The following is a 19221-nucleotide window of genomic DNA, read 5'->3' on the forward strand; positions in this document are numbered from 1 at the left end:
GACTGGCTTCCAAAAGTGACAATGTACTAACCTGACTGTGAAGGAGGCAGCTTTTCATAGCATGTCTGGACTGGGTCCCTTGACACTCTGCTTGATGTTGCCCTGTGCTCATCATTTGAATATTGCTGCTTACAGGACTTGAAGTCTGGTACGAAACAATCTTCTCTCTCTTCTTCTCACAGCTCAAGATGTTGGATATGCCTTTTACCAGCCCTGTTATGATCTGACTGGCTCATTAGCTTTTGAAAATCTCTGCAAACCTTTAGGTGAGACTTGCTAAACTAAAAGCTAAAATCCCTGCAGCCCTTCCCATGGAGAGTACTCAAACATCACCACATGGTTCCCCCGCAGGGGCACTGGGCATATACTGACTAGAATGTTGCTGCAACTGACAGTGCTGTGCATCATCTCTCCTGCAGGACTGCTTGTCCTTGAACCCAGAGCAACTGCAAAACCCACAGACATGCTGTGTCTGAACAAAGAATGCATTTAAAGCCATGAAGGAGTCAAATTAGGAGCTACTGAGAAAAGGTGAAGAAATAGAAATGGGTTGTCTGCGAAAGGATTTCTGAGAGGAGATGAAAAAGGTTAGGAAAGTTAGTTCCTAAGGCAAGTGAAAGGGCAGAGGAAAATAGCGGGGGGGGGGGAGGGGGGGCAAAGGTGGAATTGATATTGGCTGGCAAAGAAACTGATTTTGTGAGAGAACATTGTACAAGATTTCAGTTAATCTTAGCCGGACATTATGAATTCTTTAATCAGGTCTAAAGTGCCTTTTACTGAAGCACTTACAGGTCAATGCCTTTGCCAGCAAGCTGTTTGCCCCTTGTAAAGCAGAACAATAAAAACTTATCACATCTTGCTGATACAATAAAATCAATAATTTAAAAAATCATCACAGCAATGGTCAGAAAATACAGAAAACTCAATCAAGTTAATAATGCAGTACTTTTATCAGATAAAACTTGATAGTGTGCATCAGATAATGCACTGACCCACATCACTGGGACAGGTTGAAATGATTTTACTGTAGTTCTTTAGCAATTTATGTGTATTGGGCACTGCATAAGTTGAGACTCTCAGAAAAGTGTCAGGTTGTGTGTCATTTTCTCATAACACCTATACAGACCTGTCTCAAATTGGTATCAGGGAACCTATCTTAAATATTTTGTTTCAGATAAGCAAGGAAGTACTTTAAGGAAAAAAAGTCTATTTAAATCAAAGTGAGTACATATTTAGTAGAAAGCTGTGAGGCAGGGACTTCAGCTGTTGTGTCAGAATAGAGATGCAAAACCGAAGCAGTTTTCTGTGCAGTCGACTGGCAAACCTTACTTGACTGATTGGCTACTGCCACCAGGTGGCTTGTTACAGTCATTGAAAACTGTAAAATGCATTTTACCTCTAGGTATACAAGTATTTTTGTATAAATGTGGTTCCAAGTCTGAATTTTATGTGTGACATAAAAAATTAATGTGATTAGCAAAGAACCAAAAAATGCATACAGTAGAAGGAAATTTCTGAATAAGGGGAATACTTTAATCTAGTTTATTAATTAACAGTAAGTTGGTAAAACAGGTAAGTATGAAACAGTGCCAAAACTCAAGGGAAAATTAATTATGGAGAAAAATAGTACATTCTATGTTGTGACTTTGTCATGATTTATTTCCTCTTATATGGTAAGGATTTTTTCAATGACTCAATATTCCCCTCTCTTTGTGATACCCCCCCCCCCCCCCCCCCGCCCCACCATATACAAATTAGTTTGGTAGGAAGCATTCTTCATATCTAAGATAACAATATTGTTATTAATTCCCTAATATATCTTTAACTAAGACAATAATACTGGAAAGCTTGAAAACTGCTGTAAGCTTGAAAAATCTTGAAATGTATAGCCTTGTATGTGTAGGTTATGCAAGAGAGAGGGAAGTAAATACTGGTGCCAGGACTGTTATCTTCAGGGAAAGCCTAGTATCCAGCATGTATTTAGCCAAATAGCACTTTTCCAAACACATTTCAGAATTTCAAAATAGGCAACACTAGTAACAAAAAAATTATTTGATCCAGTTATCCATCATCAAAACAATCTGGTAGGGATGCAGCCTTTTTGCACATCACTCAATTTGAGCTCCAGTGATGTTTAATAACCTTGCCAGTAACATAGAGCTCAATGCACATATATGAAACTTGAGCAAGGTCTGACCTAAAATGCTGCAGTTTTGCTGAATAGTTAGCTTAATACCTAGGAGGAAAGTTGATTAGAAGTAATCACATAGAAACATGGGTTCTCTTCAATGGCTTATATTGTTTCTCATATAGCCTTGGGCTTAAAAAATAGAATAGCTATCAGTACAAACCTTGGGCTGTACAGTAGTTAATTTCCAAAATTATATATATTTATTTAATTGCTTTCTCAGTTCTTTAGCAAGAGAAGTTTCCCTTTATATACTTGGAATGAAGTCTCCTCTATGAAATTCCTACTGCTTTCAAAATGATAAGCTTTCACTTACTTCCTTAAGTGCCTATAATAAACCATGCAAAAAACCTCATCGGCTTCTTTTCATGTTAGATGTTGTGTCATTCGTTTGCCAGTTGACATCCTCATCCTCTGACACAGGTTAATAGTAGGTTACACAGCTTTATCTCTCCTCGGGCTTGCAGGGAGATTCAAATCCACCCCCCAGCCCTCTGTGTCTCTATCTCATTTAGTTAAGCTAGAATATCTGCTTTGTAATAAATAGAGCATTGTTGTGAACACACACAGTTGCAGCGTGCCTTACAAAGAAGATGCAGCTGTGGACTTTTTATAGTTCATATACCCTAATGCATTTTATTTACTTTATACTGGATATGACACTTAACAAATTAGCATGCAGTACCCTTTCATAGAAACATTTTCATTAAGACTGCAGAAGTATTGATTTTATTATTTTTTTAAGGAGACTGGTATGCTTGAAAAGAGCCCTTCCAGACAGATTGATGATCACCCATACAGTTGTATGGGGACTTGTACTCAGTAGTTACAGACTTGATTTTTCTTCTCACTGGTTCTCTTGATGTTTTCTTGGTTTTCTTGCTTTATAGCTCTTTAGCAACAGCTAACATCTTTTGAAATAAGAGATGATAAGAGAATGATAAGCAAAACAGTATTCCCTCCCTTACCCTCTTTTCACAGAAAAGAGATTTTTTCTTCTTAAACTCTGATTACCATTTCCAACAGAATTGTAGAATTGTAGCTTGCAGTTTCATCCCTCCTCGCGGGTCTTAATGAGAAAACTACTTCAATATATATTTATATATATTATAATGTTTCAGACATATATATCCCATCCTGTCCATGAGCCAAGACCCTAAAATAATTTCTTAAATATTTGTATATTAATTCCATTATACTCTATGGAAGTTATGAACCTAAATATTGTCAAGAATACTGGTCCCTCTGCTCACCATTTTTGAGTGTAATATTTTGTAAATATATTTATGTTATTGTCTTACTAATAATGTATCTGTATTAGTTACAAACACACAAGCACATAGACACAAGCAATGTATGTACCTGGGCCTGCAATTTTATCAAACTCTTTCATATATGGGAACTTTATAAACGTAGTTGTAAACAGAATTATTTTTTCCTTCAGCCAGGGAGAAATAGCCATATTTCGCTTCAAGCTATTGCTTATGCATTATGTTTCTTCAGTTACTGAACACTGAGTGAGATCTCATCTTCCTAGTGACTTCCATGAGCAAGATAATACAAATGTAACAGTCAAATATTTTTTTCTGATTAATCAAAGTAATCCCTTATTGTTTTTCACGTTAAATATATATTTTTTAATCTATTATCACAGGATACCTCTAAAGGTTAATGCTGCTTTTATAGAAACTGAGAAAAGAGTGAACACTAACAGAGCATTTCCTAGTCTGTTACATTTTAGTAGATAGCTATTTTTTTAAAAAATATTACCAAATTGATAGTACTAATATTTACAGAACTGCTCTGAACTATTAGTAAGCAACTGAATCACTAAAGCTCTCCAGTAAAGGTGGTTCTTATTTCTATGCTGTGGCAGGGGAAAGTTCCCTCTGGATTTTTAAGTAATTTTCTTTTTGCGCCACTTTGTGAGCAGTTGAGAACATGGATTTAAATAGTATAGAAGTCAGAGAAGCCTGTGTAAGCAATTGCAGTTTCTGCCAGCAAAGCCCCAGTTACAGCCAGTATTTATTTGCTTTCTTGATAAGAAAAGCCTGATTTTGCAAGCCTGTTATATGTGGCCACCTTTCGGCACAGGAGTAGCGGCGCTAACGCGAGCTCTGTAAGCTTTGACAAGGCCGATCTCTCAGTAAAACTCTGGTTGTTAACCCAGGGACGGCCGTGCAGACCTCCAGCGTTGGGAGGCTGCACAGAAATGAGGCGCCCTAAGGCCTTGGTTCTGGGGGCTCCCTGCGGGCGGCACCCGGAGCGTTCGGGCTGCCCGGGAGCGGCTCCGCTCCCCTCTCCCCGCTCCGCCCCTCGGGCACCGCTCCCCTCTCCCCGCTCCGCCCCTCGGGCACCGCTCCCCTCTCCCCGCTCCGCCCCTCGGGCACCGCTCCCAGCTCCCCGCTCCGTCCCTCGGGCACCGCTCCCCGCTCCGTCCCTCGGGCACCGCTCCCCGCTCCGCCCCTCGGGCACCGCTCCCCGCTCCCCGCTCCGTCCCTCGGGCACCGCTCCCCGCTCCCCGCTCCGTCCCTCGGGCCCCGCTCCCCGCTCCCCGCTCCGTCCCTCGGGCCCCGCTCCCCGCTCCCCGCTCCTCCCCTCGGGCACCGCTCCCAGCTCCCCGCTCCGCCCCTCGGGCACCGCTCCCAGCTCCCCGCTCCGCCCCTCGGGCACCGCTCCCAGCTCCCCGCTCCTCCCCTCGGGCACCGCTGCCGCGAAAGCGCCGCGGCCGCGGGGGAGGCCACCGCAGACCGTGGGGTCACCTGGCCCGGCCTCGCCTTCCCCCTCACCCTTTTCCACCGCAGCGGAGAGCGGGGCTCCCTGGAGTAAGGGCTGAGGAGCTGCTGTAGCCTTCGTAGTAGTGCTTTGGTTAAAGTGATGCTGGTGAATCCTCGAAGTGGATACTGCGAGCTTTTTGGAAAGTGTGTTTGCTTAATAGAACATCTGCAGCAGGTGTGAGGCAAAGTAAAATCTGGTGGTTTTTAAAAGCACCTTGTAGCTGTTACCTTTCATGCAAGATTTCTGAATTGCTTTAGAGAAAACTAAACCTGTGTGCCTTAGTGAGTAAAGGTAAGCTACGGCTTATTTTGTCTGGAATGCCAACTGCATTCCTCTGCTATCTTTTTTGCTTCCTGTTATGTGAATATTAGTTTCCTATTTTGTTTCTTTATTAACGTGCAGAGGAGATGGCTCTGTGATGAATATTTTCATGCTATAATTGAAGTTAGTTGTTGGGGTAACAAACTGTCTTTTTAAATCAATCTCCAACTTTGGGTTCTTCATATAATTTAAAGTTTGCAAGGGCCTTGAAGATTCTATGCAGAGCAGCTGCCCAAGTACAATCATTAAAGCAAACAAGTGATCAGGGAAAAATCCTTGCTTCCTGTTTATTCTTGGTGAGATATATGGAAAAAAGACAAAGTTACCATATTTTTAAAATTGTTTGTTCTTCTAAAATAAAGTGTCTCTTTGCTAGAAAGTAAATGCATAATGATCTTTGAAATCATTCTGCAAATTTGTGTCAGCTAATACTTGGAGGAAGAAGGTATCAAAAGTTGGTTGTAGGGTTTCCCCATCCCTGCCTGCCAGCCCTTAACTGCACTGCAGAACATGATTAAGTGATTACTTAGTATGAAACTCTTTGGGGTCTGGGGAAGTGTCTGACAAAGCAAAGGAAGCTGCAGGGTCAGTGTTTCATTACAGCTTCATGCATTTCAGCTGAAGTGTGGGAAAGTTGTATAAAATATGTGTCTGGAGTAAAGATGCTCTTATAAACCTTACTTTTTTGTGTGTGTGCTGGTTTTGTTTTTTTGTTTGTTTGTTTTTTTTCAGACAAGCTTCCTGGATACAGTTAGGTTAATACAGTTAGATGCAAACCAAATAGAAGAGATAACTAAGTAATAGAAGTTGTTTTACTACAAGTAGAGAGTCATTGGCAGATTTACTCAGACTTTGTCACTGTAACAGGACTGGCTGTAAGGTAAGTGCCTATACTCGAATTGTTACAAAAAATAATTTTGAAACATATATGCCCTTGAAATCCTGTTTCCTAGAATGAAAAAGATTCTGAGGTGTGCATGTTTTGTGTGCATGGGTGTGTATTTGTATTTTAAAAGTAATGAATTATTATGAGTGTGTTTTCTGTCCTTGCTCAATCCAGCTGTCATGATCACCTTGAACCAAGCAGAAGAGGCCAAACCAAGTGGGTTTTTTTTATGAATTCAGAGGGAGGGTGACTCTTGGACAGCATGACTGTCTGCTTTCCCTTTGTAGCATTCTGAAGGAATGAGTTATAAACCTTTTATATTAATATAGTTTATTCCCCTTCAGGGGGCTCTTTCCTTTTCTGTTAGCCTTATTGTCTGATGGTCAGGAGAAATTTCTGTCAATGGGAGTCTTTGTACCTTTGAGCTGACAGTATCTATGCCTTGCCTGTTGTCTCATCTCTTCTTCCTCTCTGAAGTTAGCTGCATAGTGTGAAATCTAAAACTAATGAAGTTAAACAGCTAAAAGATAAGCTCTATGAAGAGATCCTGAGTTGGAGTGCTTATGAGCTATCAGGCTACCAGGGCTTTATTAGCTGTTGATACCTCCAGGGTCCATTGAAGTTCTTTTCAACACAGGAAGAAGTAACTTCCTGCTCTCTATTTATCTAAATCTTTTTCAGATTTTTGCCTTTTTTTATTCTAGTAATTTCTACTTAATCTTTTATGTTTTTTTTCTTTTTGAGTCAGTTGAATCTGACAAGAATATTTTTGTCTCATTTTACATCCCTACCACATCCTCTGCTACTTAAAGCAGGATATTACCCTACTCTTTCTTGTCTCTGTGATATGCAGCCTTATCTCTTCTTGTTTTGAAAATTTCTCTGGTACATACAATTCTACTGAACCTTAGTTTTTAGCTTTCTATAAGTGTCTCTAACTTATGTATAAAATCAATTAGATAGAAACTTTTGACAGTTTTGAGAAGTGTTGGAACTAGAAGGAAATGCTTTAACTAGAAGTTAAAGATATGATCATGTTATCTTGAATATTTGGGAGGAGTTGAGTGTTGGGTTTTTATTTTCTAGTTCTTGAAACCTAACTGTTCAACCTCCTCTTACCACTTATTTTCTTCTATTTAGTGGTGTAAAGTTGCTGGGGAGCCTAGATGTTGAAGTACAAATATAGCATTGCCTTGGAAATTGTGGATTTCCGTGTATAAGAACTTTAGAATAGAGTTCATGTTAATGACTCCTGTTGTGTAAGACTAATGATGTGCCTTGTCTTCATTTGACTGCTTTTTAGGTATCAAGAGTTCAGTCTGAAATGGCTCTGTGTGTTTCTTATCTTCATGTCCATCCATACTGTCAGGGAATTTCTTAACCTGATACTTCTTATCACTTGCTGCAAAATGGGCATGGCCCTACCAGAAGGCTGCCTGGTCTGTGTTCCACAGAGCTGATAACTCAGTTCTTGTGCCTAAGGATTGAAAGGAAGGTTATCTCTGTTCTCCTGGCCTTTTGGATGTGGAAACTCTTTCTTTTATTGGCTAAGGTGTTCTGTAAACCACAGTACAGCTATAAGCCCTGCATGCTGCTGAGCAGCAAAACAATTGCCACAGGTTTTATGGAGACAGTGTTGTGGTGGGGCAAAATATTGTATGATGAAAGCTGAGGTTAGGAGTTCATATAACTGTTTAGGATCTGGGGTCCTACTGTCCCATGTCTTTCATGCATGCTGTTCCATTGACAAGAGTGTGATAAGCAATCAAGCAAAGTTGTTTGACTAATTGTCTGAAGGCCCAATATCCAGAAAGGATGAGTGCAAAGGAGAAGTCTTGTGCTTGTCTGCAACAAGCACACATATTTCTTTGTCTGAGTCTTCATACCAGATTCTCACTCTTGCATGTATAAAATTTATTTCTGACATTTGGCAACTTTAGTTTCTCTGCAGAAATGAGAACTTGTTACTGGGGAATTATTTGTCATATAAGAAGAAATAGGCACGGGTTGTGGAAACAAAAGGCAGTCTGTAATACGCAAAATTTGAAGCTATGATTAATAAAAGTGGTCTTGATACTAACCATGTAGTTCCTCAATACTGTCGACCTTTTCGTATCTGTGAAGCTTGTTATAAGATCTATCTGTCCTGGGCAGATTTTTAAGGAACTTGATTTTTAAGTTGCATTTTTTTAAAAATTTTTTGAGAGTGAAAAGGAAAAGGATTGGCAAAAGACATTTTAAAATAAGTGCTGTCAAAATGCATGGAGGGAATGAATCGATTTTTAACAGGGATCCATTGATAACCTGTAGATGACCAGAAATATGGTATTTGAACATTCTAACAATGCCTGACAGTTATCAGAAGTGAAGGTTATGCAGTAGCTAGGAGTGGTGTCTTCTTTTGAATGCTCTTTTAAGACATGGTTTTGTATTCTACCATTCAACTGATTTCTGAAGAAGAGTGGTAACCTGCAATGTCAATATTTATTGTGCTTAATTGCCTGTAAATTTTATTTTATACAGATGGAGCTGCCTGGTATTGCTCTTGCTGTTCGGATGTTTGTTTTCCTCTATGCATCTGTGGCTGGCTATCCAAATGGAAAAGTAAGAGAAGCCTGTACTAGCATGGTACCCTGTCATGGTAGCTCTCCTCAGCTGTCACCTGAGCACACCATTACAGTGAATGGGACTGAATTTAAACCAGGGGACAGCATAGAAGGTATTGTGTCAGTTACAGCTGAAGAGTTTAATTTATTATTTCTTTGTATTATAGTATGTCTTTCCTCAGTTTTCTATACTGGGTTTATCTAAGCAGTTGAATCTTGTTTAAGTAATCCATTAACCATCATTCATTACTTGTAAAATGAACATCTATTAATCATTGTTGGAATACTTTCTTCTTCCTCTGGAGTAGTGTTAAACATCCTTTAATTTTCCTTCTTGCTTTAGTTCACTTGTCTGGACCGGATTTTGAGGGATTTTTCATCCAAGCCCGGGATGCAGAGCACCTGGCTAGCCCTGCAGTTGGTTCTTTTGTGTTAGCTGACCGGAGGCGTTCTCAGCTGCTGACATGTGGTCGTACCAAGGTACAGTCCAGTGCCTTCAAGTGATCTGTTGGGCACTGAGGGGCTTGTACCAGAGTATGTCTGGAACAGGACAGAGCTAATCCATGTCATTTTATTTGAGTTCAGTGAGTCTCTGGGGAAATTGGTCCAGCTTGGAGAACAGAGGCACAACTTCACTGCAGCTCTGGACTGTTCTTATGAGCTGTTTAAACTGTCCTGGTGACAGAAGGCTGACTGCTGCAGGAAGATGCAGCATTTATAACATAAATTTTACTTTTACACAATGAACTTAGTGTATTCCTAATATTAAAAGAAGGAACCACTGTACTGTATCTTAATCCTCTTATTGTGAAAAAGTGGAGCATTTCCTTGTTAAGAAAACCTCAATATTTCTACATAAATGCTGCAGGGACCTCTACCTCATTGCTGGATTGAAAGTCGTTCCTTTTAGTCTTGAAGTTTGTTATATGAGTGAGTTGCAGTGCTACACCTCACCTGAGCTGATCATGACTGACTGGGGCAAAGCCAATTGCACTGGGTTGTGCAGTGTAACAGTGCAGTGTCTCTGTAGGATTTAGTTGCAGCCTCTGCTGACTGTGTTAAGTAACAAAATGTTTATCTGCTGTGTAAGTCTTGATTTGTGTGTGTTCTCAGAATTCAGCTGTCAGTCACACAAGTAAAGCAAAAAAGAAAGACATAAAAGTTTATTGGATTGCTCCTGGGGATGCTCCAAAACATGTACAGTTTCTGTAAGTAAATCTAGTATCAATTCTACTTTATTAAAATGCAGACTAGGTAAACCTGTACCATTGTCTGTGTCAAATATTGTACAGCAGCTGAAAAGCCTGTGGTCTAATGGCCTGAAAAGTCAATACCCCTTACTTGCTGCAGAGTCTGTGTTAATGCAGACACTTGTTTTTTAGGAAGAGTTGAAGGTGAATAATTTTTATTTTTTTTATTTTTTTTTCCTTCCAGGGAGGGTATAAGAGGATTTGGAGACTGGTTTGTGTAGTCTTTCTAGCTAAAGCTTTCTTCTCACTTCTTGTACCTGAAATATACACTGTGAAGAGTCTTTTTCTTTGCTGTACCTAACCAAATTATATATATATATATATATATATATATATACACCTTCCTGTTACACTGCTAGCTTTATGGGAACTACAGGATAAAAGCAATGCAGCTCTTCTCTGAAGTTCTAATCTATGCCATAGGCATGGCATGAATGTTTCTTATATCCCCTGCACTATGTGGTATTATGTTTTAAAATTCTTTTTCTACTGAGATTTAAGGTATTTTCCTACCTCAATCCCTAAAATAGTAGAGGCCTCTATAAAGATGAGTTTTATATTTTTTCTCTTTTATGAGAAAGTTTTATAAATTTGTGTGAGCTATAGGTTCTTTGCTTTTCTTTTTTTTGTTTAAAGTAGCAGTCAACTATAAATACATACAGTAATGACTCTGTGTGTTGTATTTTTTAAGAGCCACAGTTGTGAAGAAATACAGGATTTTCTGGGTAAAGATTCCAGGTCCCATTGTTTCTCAGCCTGATGTATTGTCCCCAACACCACCTTTGCATGCAACATCAGAGGCCATGTCAACTTCACACTCAGTTTCCTACATATCAAAGCCAGTAAGTAAAGATAAAGCTAAATCAGGCTATCTTTAATGCTTGTGATGAGTGGAATTTAATGAGATGACACTGATACAGCCTATTAACAGAACAGGAGAGATGATGGATGAGTAATTTTGATATCTAAGGCTAAGAACATGACAGCTGCCCTTAGCTGAGTTGCTTGAACTTTGCAGGTTCAAATGTTCTCATGCTGCACACAGGTCAGAAGATTAACACAACATTTAGAAATTAATAACCAGAAAATATTGTGCACACTTGTCATGAGAGATGGGAAAAGACTTCATCTGGTCCTGACAAATAATTTCCTATTTAGCAACTGCAGGCTTAGAAGCTTTCTTCTCTGAGTGCATCTGTGTTACTGACTTCTGAGTCTTGAATGGACCAAGCAAGTGCTGCTATTTGATTCAAGATAACTGTGACTTGTAATCAATGTCATTTCTCAATGTGTATCAGTGGAGTTTCTGCTTTAAAAAGTAAGCATAAAGCTGTAGTTGCTTTCTTTTCTTTCTCATCTTAAAGCTGATACTACCTCTCCAAATATTAAACCAGAGGGAGATTTTTTCAGAAGTTCTTGCTGACTTTTTGAAGTTATTCTATTGTGATGCCTTTAAAGTGAAAATTCAACTCAAATTTAGCTTGGAAGTCACCATCATTGTGCTTTGTAGTCCTAGGGTAATTGTAGACATTGTTTAAGAGATGGGTGTGTAAGAATAGATGATATTGTTCCTTGTATGCCTTTTTTTCTCCCTTGGGTAGGAAAGAGGAAGAGAATGGAAGCTCTCATTGCTGACAATTTGTTTTTTTTTCTTAATTGTTTAGTTTAGTGCATCAGGTTGTGGAATTACGAAGTTCTGCATTAGGAACCCTACAAACTGTGATCCTGGAAGTGCTTCCTGTTTTTTTCTATCCTTCCAACAAGAGGAGGGCTCAGTTTTTATTGAAATGAGTGGTCCAAGTGAAGGATATTTAGCATTTGCATTTTCCCATGACCGGTGGATGGTGAGCATTCTGTTTTATTTTCCATAGCTGTTTTTGTGATATTAGTAAAGTTTGAATGGAAATGCATATGAAAAAAAGTGTGACTCTCCCATACTGCTAAAACATTGGTTGTTGCTTATAGGTGGATACTTACTTTTAGCTTAGGACTGAATAACTGCAGTAGAATTCACCCTGACTGAAATTCCTGGTTAAATCAATCTCTATTTACCCATCAAAAAAAATTTACCTCTTAGAAGCTGAGTTGTTACTCTGAAAACCATCTGTATTTGTATCGGAGTAACATTCAAGGATCAGTCTTAAAAATGTTAAAAGATACTTCTTTCTGACTTATGTTAAAGTGAAGACATGGTGCTGTTGACAGATGCATAATCCATAAACTACTTGTTACACAAAGAAGTGCTGTTTGTATTCGTATCCGTATTGCAGGAACACTTGGTTCTTAACAACACTTTTTTTTTTTTATGGCTGTGGAGGCAAAAAATATTGTAACTGAAGTGGATTTTTAAGTAGCTCCAACATCCATCTCTGTCATATCTAGTTAATTTAGTAAATTCTGAATAATTAAAGAAATTTAGGATTATGTGGTTGTTACTCTGGGAGAGGAGAGTGAACCATAATGCTTGTTTCTCTGTGTCATCTCTTTGACTTAGTGTGGTCCCTCAGTAATAATACTGTTTTGTTTGAAAAAGGGGAAATAACAACTTGATAACTACAGAAATCTCTCAGGTCTTGCTGCCTGCATTAAATTGAAGACCTTTTGGAGACTGCCAGTAGTATTTTTTATTGGGCTATAGATATTTTTCTTTTCAACTGTGCAGGGTGGTGATGATGCTTATCTGTGTGTTAATGAGGATCACCATGTTTATGTGAGCACTGCCCGTTTGAAGGAGCGAAGTCATCCTCTCTTGGATTCAGAGGTATCTTTTAAAACAACTCAGGCACTTTTACAGGTGTAGCTTTGAAGTTAGGTATGCTGCTGCTTCCTGATTTTGTTTTGCACAGAAGGTGTAAATACTGAGGTGGATCCATAATTCTCTAAGGTGTGATTGGCTGGGCTCTTATTTCCTGTGGATGTTAACTTTGGAAGTCTAAAGTTAATTTGTAAAGCTAGTCACATGACAGGAGCTTAGTCTATTTAGAAACTTTGTCCTTATTATTAGTTTGTCCCTTTGCTAGAACCACAGCTGCAACTGGTATGTCCTGGGTTAAACATTGTTATGGGCTGTAAAAATTAGTGATAATAAGTTCAAAACTTAAGTTGCTATGTTGACTTACTGACATACCTCTTGCATGCCAATTTAAAAGGGATCACCCTTCCCTGGATCATTAACATTTTTTTCTTCGTACACCAGTGACACTCTTATCTTTTGCAAGGTTACTTTTAAGCCAATTACTCTGCCAGTCTGAAAACCCTGGGTATTAATTATCTCCTGTTTTACAGAATGCCCTTGAAGATGTGTCGTGGAGGCTTGCAGATGGTGTTCTTCAATGTTCTTTCAGGAGGAGTATTCATCTCCCTGCTTATACAGGGAGATTTAATCTGGGTACCAGTTACTACATCTTTCTGGCAGATGGGGAAGCTAGTGAAGGTAAACTTGACTTATGTATTGTTGCTTTTCTTTTAACAGCTCCAAACGAGTTAGTAACCCTTCTGTAAGATATGCCTTAGATGAGAATTGGTGCTTGAACTAAGGTTTCCATGTTTCAGGCCTTTAATTCAGTCATCTTTACTGCTTCTTTGGCTCATGGGTTTGCTTGTGGGAGTTATTGCAAATTTACTCATATGTGTTGAATGCTCATTTGATCATAGGAACCAATAGCTTCTTGAGAACTGGCCACTTATTTTTCTTTTAAAGGAGACTAGAATCAAAGAGAATTATTGTTCATGTCCTGTGTATGTAGTGGAGAAAAAAGGTATTTCCTATAGCTGGCTGCAGTTTGTACATTAAGTGTGCAGGATGGATTAGATGATGTTAGGTTCTTACCATATTGTGTGTTAGCTTGTTTGATTATGTACAGCGGTCACAAGAGGGTTTGAATGAGGGCTGGGCACAGTTACAAGTGCAGTGGCTTTCATTAGCAAGAAATAAACCACTTTGTTGCTGCTCAGGTGGACTAATATACAAACATCGTGGTCAGCCCCTGGTCACCGATGGACTGTGCGATGTCACAGGCCTTCCTCAGGATATTGGAGGTTCCCGGGCCCCACGCCTTATCAAGGCTCATGGTAAGATGCAGTTTCTAGTTTTGTCTCTCAGTTCTAGACTTGTTGAGACTGGAGGCTATTGTAGAGTTGGTATTTCTTCTTGTCTTTCTGGCATTTTGTATATTCTGTTGGCTAGCAACATCTGATACTCTGGTGGCAGAGTGAAGTTAATAATTTTTCATTTCAAGAACAGTGTTGGAAGATTTTTAAATTTTTTTTTTGCCCAGGAAAATGAACCCACCCTTGCCTTTTCCCTTAAATTTATAATTGAGACTTGTGTAACTCTTTATTTCAAGTTGTTGTAGTTGCATTTTTGGTTTAGTTCTATTTGAAATGAGAAACCACTCAACTGGAAGTCTGGAGTCCCTGAAGTTAATGGGAATTTTTTCTCCCACACTACTGGACTTGAATGCAGGTCCATGATAGAACTGCTACTCATTCTTTGCCAGACATATTGTAGCAATGCCATCTTTCATTCTCTGATGTCTGAGTTGGTGACAGAATGGTTTCTCTCACCAGTACATACAAAGTGTGTTAGCATGTGTGAAATGTGCAGTAGCCAGAGCTGCTCTGTTGTATTGTGTGGACAAAGTATGATTATCTTTTGCATGGATGTTTCTGTTCTCTAGCAAGATAAAGGCTGTGAAGCTGTGGCCTGAACCAGGTGATATGTTTTTAATCATTAGTAAATTCTGACCATGTGCATATGGGCTAAACTATTACATAGTCTTGGAAATTGTATTTGTGTGTACTTAAGTTACCTATCATTTACCTTGTTGGGTTGTTTGTTTTTTTTTTTTCTATTTTCAGGAGCACTAATGTTTGTTGCTTGGATTACCACAGTTAGTATTGGTGTTATTGTTGCACGGTTCTTCAAACCTGTCTGGTCTCATTCATTCCTATTTGGAAAGGAGTTGTGGTTTCAGGTGAGCAAAATCTCCACAATCTCCAGCTGTATTTTTTAGCATTAATGCAAGCAGAATTATAAACCTACTAGATCCTAGAAATGGACTAAACATGGTATGATTTACACATTTCTTTAATTTTAAAAAGTGGAACAATTAAAAATCAGAAGTTCACCTACTTTACTACTAAAGGTAAAGTCTAAAGCAGGATTTAAGAATATCATTTAACTGTAGGTCTACTTAATGTCTTTCATGATGTATTTAAGAAAGCTGTAGAGTTTCTAAAAGCAAACTTAACTTTCCTAGGTGCATCGTATGCTTATGTTGACCACAGTCATGCTTACAAGCATTTCTTTTGTGTTGCCTTTTGTATACCGAAGAGGTTGGAGCCACGTAAGTGTGTGCTTTGTCTTGTTTGTTAGCTCAAAGGTAAAGGTGGGACTGAATGAATGAGGAAGTCCACTGCCAGCTATTATGACTATTTCTAAGGAAATTCCTGTGAAAGCTGTTCTTAGGTAGGCTGATTTCAAACTCTAGCAACACGGAAGAAGAATTTTGTCTCCTTTAAACTACAGGCTGAAAAATTTCAGTGTCTTCCTTTCTTTCTCTTTCTCCCAAATAAATTATTTTCTCACAGTTTCTTGATGTACTCTTTTGGTCTTACTGTTTCCTTAGAGAATATGATCTTGGGAGGGGAGTAAGGATGTGATGGCTGACATTAGCATGGTAAGCCTCCTGGGAAGAAGTGTTTTTTGGTGAACTTAGACATAACAGTGAGTGATAAGCTTAGTCTGGAGCAGTATCTACACAGAGATTGTATACCTGTTGCTTTCACTTGTACTCTGCTTGATGCAACGTGACATCAAAAGTTGGAAAGTCTAGAGAGTATCTGAATTCAAGGTGGGAGACTATGGTCATGGGTATAAGCTAGGGAAATTGAGTAAAACATTTTTGGGTGAATGAGAGGACCAGTGCTGGGATGAGTTATAAAACAGACCTATCCTGAAAACACAGGGTTGAGGCTGGAGAGCTTGGACTATGGCTTCTGTAGTCATGTTAGTCTGCTCTTCAGCTGGTAGAGTTTCTCAATACAGCAAAAAGGTGGGATAAACCTGAAGCAGACATACCAGTGTGTCTGCTACCAAGGCAAACAATCTCCATCTGCCTGCAGGGCAGTTTGTGTCCTGTTGCCTCTGCCAGTGCTGCTCCGTTATAACTTACTAATACAAGTATTAATAAAATTTGCAATATTTTGGTGTCTTTTCTCTTTGTTTATATAGCTGTGCTATTTAAGAAAAAATGTCTTCTGTTTAGCAAGCAGGTTTTCATCCTTATCTTGGCTGTGCTGTGATGGCTTTGACAATCTTTCAACCACTTATGGCAGGTTTCAGACCATCTCATCACGCACCAAGGTACAACTGACTCATTAAATTACAACCACAGGAATTAAATGTGACTGTTTCTTTTTGAAAATCTTTTTACAATGAAAAGTTTTTACAGCTTGAAACTAGGCAAAAATGTTCTTTGATTTCTGCCCCCTTTCCCCAGCTGTGTTATCAATAAAATGTGTTTCACTGTTTTGTAGGAGGCAACTGTTTAACTGGTTTCACTGGGGTACTGGTACAACAGCTAGAATATTAGCTGGTGAGTAGAAGTAATAGTTGTAACTCCCATTTAACTGATTTAAAGGAACTTTGCCCTTTGTCTGGGCTGTTACCAATTTAAAACATCTATGTACATCCAGTCCAGGTGTGTCTGAAGGTCCTTTTTCTTGGCCATTTTTGTGTGAGTTTTAAGGGGCCATTGGTTACAACTCAGAGAAAAAGTGACTTTAAAACCAAAGGAATTACTGACAAATCTGAAATTCCTCTGTAATGAGGACCTGTCCTTCAAAATTTCTTGTTGTCTTGGAAGATATGAGAGTAGTGTTCTTACAGTAGCATAGTTCAATGTTATTGAATGGGAAACAGGAATTTCATTTATAGATCCAGAAGCTGGGTTTCATTCTAGTAGTAGAGACAAGCTTCCACAGCAACCTTAAGCACTAATATTGTGCTGACTGGTCCTGTTGGTAGTCACAAATGCTAGTGTTTGTGTGGCTGGAATGTGATCGGGCACTAAGCAGGTTGAAAAACCATTTTGGCCTTTTCTTCCTGTCTTGGTGCTCACACTACCAAAAAAGCCCAAAACAACCCCACCCAAACAATCCCCTATATCCTCTCAAAAAACCCTCAACAACTTTCAGCTGTATGAGCTCCTTTAGCCTCATTCCTCAGGCAGTTTTAGGTAATTAATGGGAAATATATTTACAAAAGCATTTGAGAGCATTTTAAAAGCACATTGGCACAACATTCTTACTGTTTTTTTTAATCTTGTTTTTACTGAATAGTTGTGACTATGTTCTTGGGAATGGATCTGCCAGCACTCGACCTGCCAGACCCGTGGGACACCTATGCAATGATTGGCTTTGTAGCTTGGCATGTTGGTACTGATGTTCTTCTGGAAATCCACAGCTACTGTCTCGTTCGTAAAGGTACAAACCCAGCAGTAGTCCTGCTCTCCCCTTGCCTGCTGAGCATAAAACATAAGTGTGTTTTGCATAAAGCATAAGTGTGGATTGAATCTCAGGAGGTGTTCTTTGGCTTCTGTCTTGGAAGCTAAAAGGGAGTAACTCTTGAGTAATAGTGTCCTGTCTTCTGTAGAGAAATGAGTATAGAAGAAAACCAGTTTTTAAAACATAAGTGCTCTAGAAGAGTGAGGATTGTACCTTTTTAAATAGTAGCTTCTCATTTCTCAAACCACAGTTCATAGGGGACTGAAATATGCAGACTGAAATGTGTAAATATTTTTTGAGACTATTATTTTTTGCCATAATTTTGATCCCTGGTGGGTATGTTAAGTCCAGATTAATTCATGCAGATTTAATATGCATTTAACTGTTGCACGAGCAAGCTTGAATGCTTGCCATTTTGACTGACTGGGGAAGGAATAAGAAATCCTGACTCCAATGTGTCAAGGGAAGAGATGGGTAGTAACTTCATTAGAAATTATCTTCACTGGCTGGTGTCATGGAGAGGAGCTGACTGCACATGTGAGTGACCTGGGTCTAAGGCTGAGATGAGACAGCTGCAGAACTGAAGAAGTGTGATTTAATTAAGAGTCTGTGTAAGGTGTCAGGTGGAGAAGGAGTGATTATAACAGATGTGAATTTAAACTTAACTGCAGTAATTACTTTCTAGAAATAGGGAAATTAACCTGAAATGCTTGGACAATGAGTGTTCTCATGTTGGCTAATGAAAATATTTCTTAATGGAATCCAGTTCCCTTAAAATATAAAAGAAAAAGGTGAGAGCTCAAAACTCAGTGTTTTGATTATTCAGTCTAGCAAAAGAGAATGTTTTTTGACTCCAGTGTTCAGAATTTACTTTTTAAGAGTAGTTTTTCATTTGTGTTGTGAGCATGATAGTAACAGGTCATGAAATATCAAATGAAACTCCCAAGTCCTTTTCAGATTTGATGCTGTGTAAGACTTAGTTGTAGGATCAAGACTTCTGCAGTATAGTATGAAATCCCCTTCCTCCTAAGGGCACACTTGACTTCTGTTTTTCTTCCCATGAACAGTTGAAGTGATAGAGGATGACAGAGTGCAGATACTGCAGTCGCTCACATCTGCAGAAGCAGAGGTGAGTCACAGTTTGGTAACTAACTGCTGTGGAATGGGAGGATTCTTTGTTTAAACCAATAAAAAGACTGACTGTTCGATGACTTTTCTTCCCCTTTTCTTGCAGGGTCATCTGTTTAAACAGATTGTGTTAACCATCTATGTCTGTGGAAATATAATATTCCTGGTTGCCTTTCTGATAGCAATCAACCAAATATGAAATAAATATTTTAAGAATTTTGTGACAAAATACCGTGCAGTTGAAAAATCTGGAAGGAAAACTTTTTATTACAACTTTTTTTCTCAACATGTTCTTGAAGATGTAATTGAAGAACAGCAATAAAAATGCATGTCATGCTCAGTGTTAGGGAGACCCGGAATTCGAATCTAGAGAGGAATTGTCCTACAGTCAATTGCAGTCCTACAAAAGCTGTCTTCAGATGGGACTTTTAATGGGAACCTTTGCCTGACTAAGGAATGAGATCTGTTTCTGAAGCACACTAGTTAACTTGATTGAAACTTATAGGTGAAAAGAAGATTGAGAAGATGTGCTGTGTTATTTGGATAGTCAGTTCC

The 19221-nt window shown here is 39.0% G+C and overlaps 1 protein-coding gene across 3 annotated transcripts; it reads left to right on the forward strand.

Moving 5' to 3' along the window:
• Positions 1-4874: 4874 nt before the first annotated feature.
• On the forward strand, positions 4875-18895 carry FRRS1 (ferric chelate reductase 1). 3 transcript variants are annotated; one of them, XM_062497318.1, is made up of 17 exons: positions 4876-5257; positions 6020-6167; positions 8697-8892; positions 9123-9259; positions 9893-9987; positions 10721-10871; positions 11694-11873; positions 12692-12790; positions 13315-13462; positions 13984-14100; positions 14890-15005; positions 15291-15377; positions 16299-16396; positions 16570-16628; positions 17374-17517; positions 18606-18667; positions 18773-18895. In XM_062497318.1, the coding sequence occupies exons 3-17, from the start codon at positions 8697-8699 to the stop codon at positions 18863-18865; spliced, it is 1782 nt and encodes a 593-aa protein (XP_062353302.1). In that variant the 5' UTR covers positions 4876-5257; positions 6020-6167; the 3' UTR covers positions 18866-18895. The 3 variants fall into 3 exon arrangements, with proteins under 3 accessions (XP_062353301.1, XP_062353302.1, XP_062353303.1); XM_062497319.1 differs by having other exon boundaries at positions 5118-5140; XM_062497317.1 differs by lacking the exon at positions 6020-6167 and having other exon boundaries at positions 4875-5140.
• The last annotated feature ends 326 nt before the right edge of the window (positions 18896-19221 follow it).

Source organism: Cinclus cinclus, chromosome 8 (assembly GCF_963662255.1).
Source record: "Cinclus cinclus chromosome 8, bCinCin1.1, whole genome shotgun sequence".
Classification (NCBI taxonomy): Eukaryota; Metazoa; Chordata; class Aves; order Passeriformes; family Cinclidae; genus Cinclus; species Cinclus cinclus.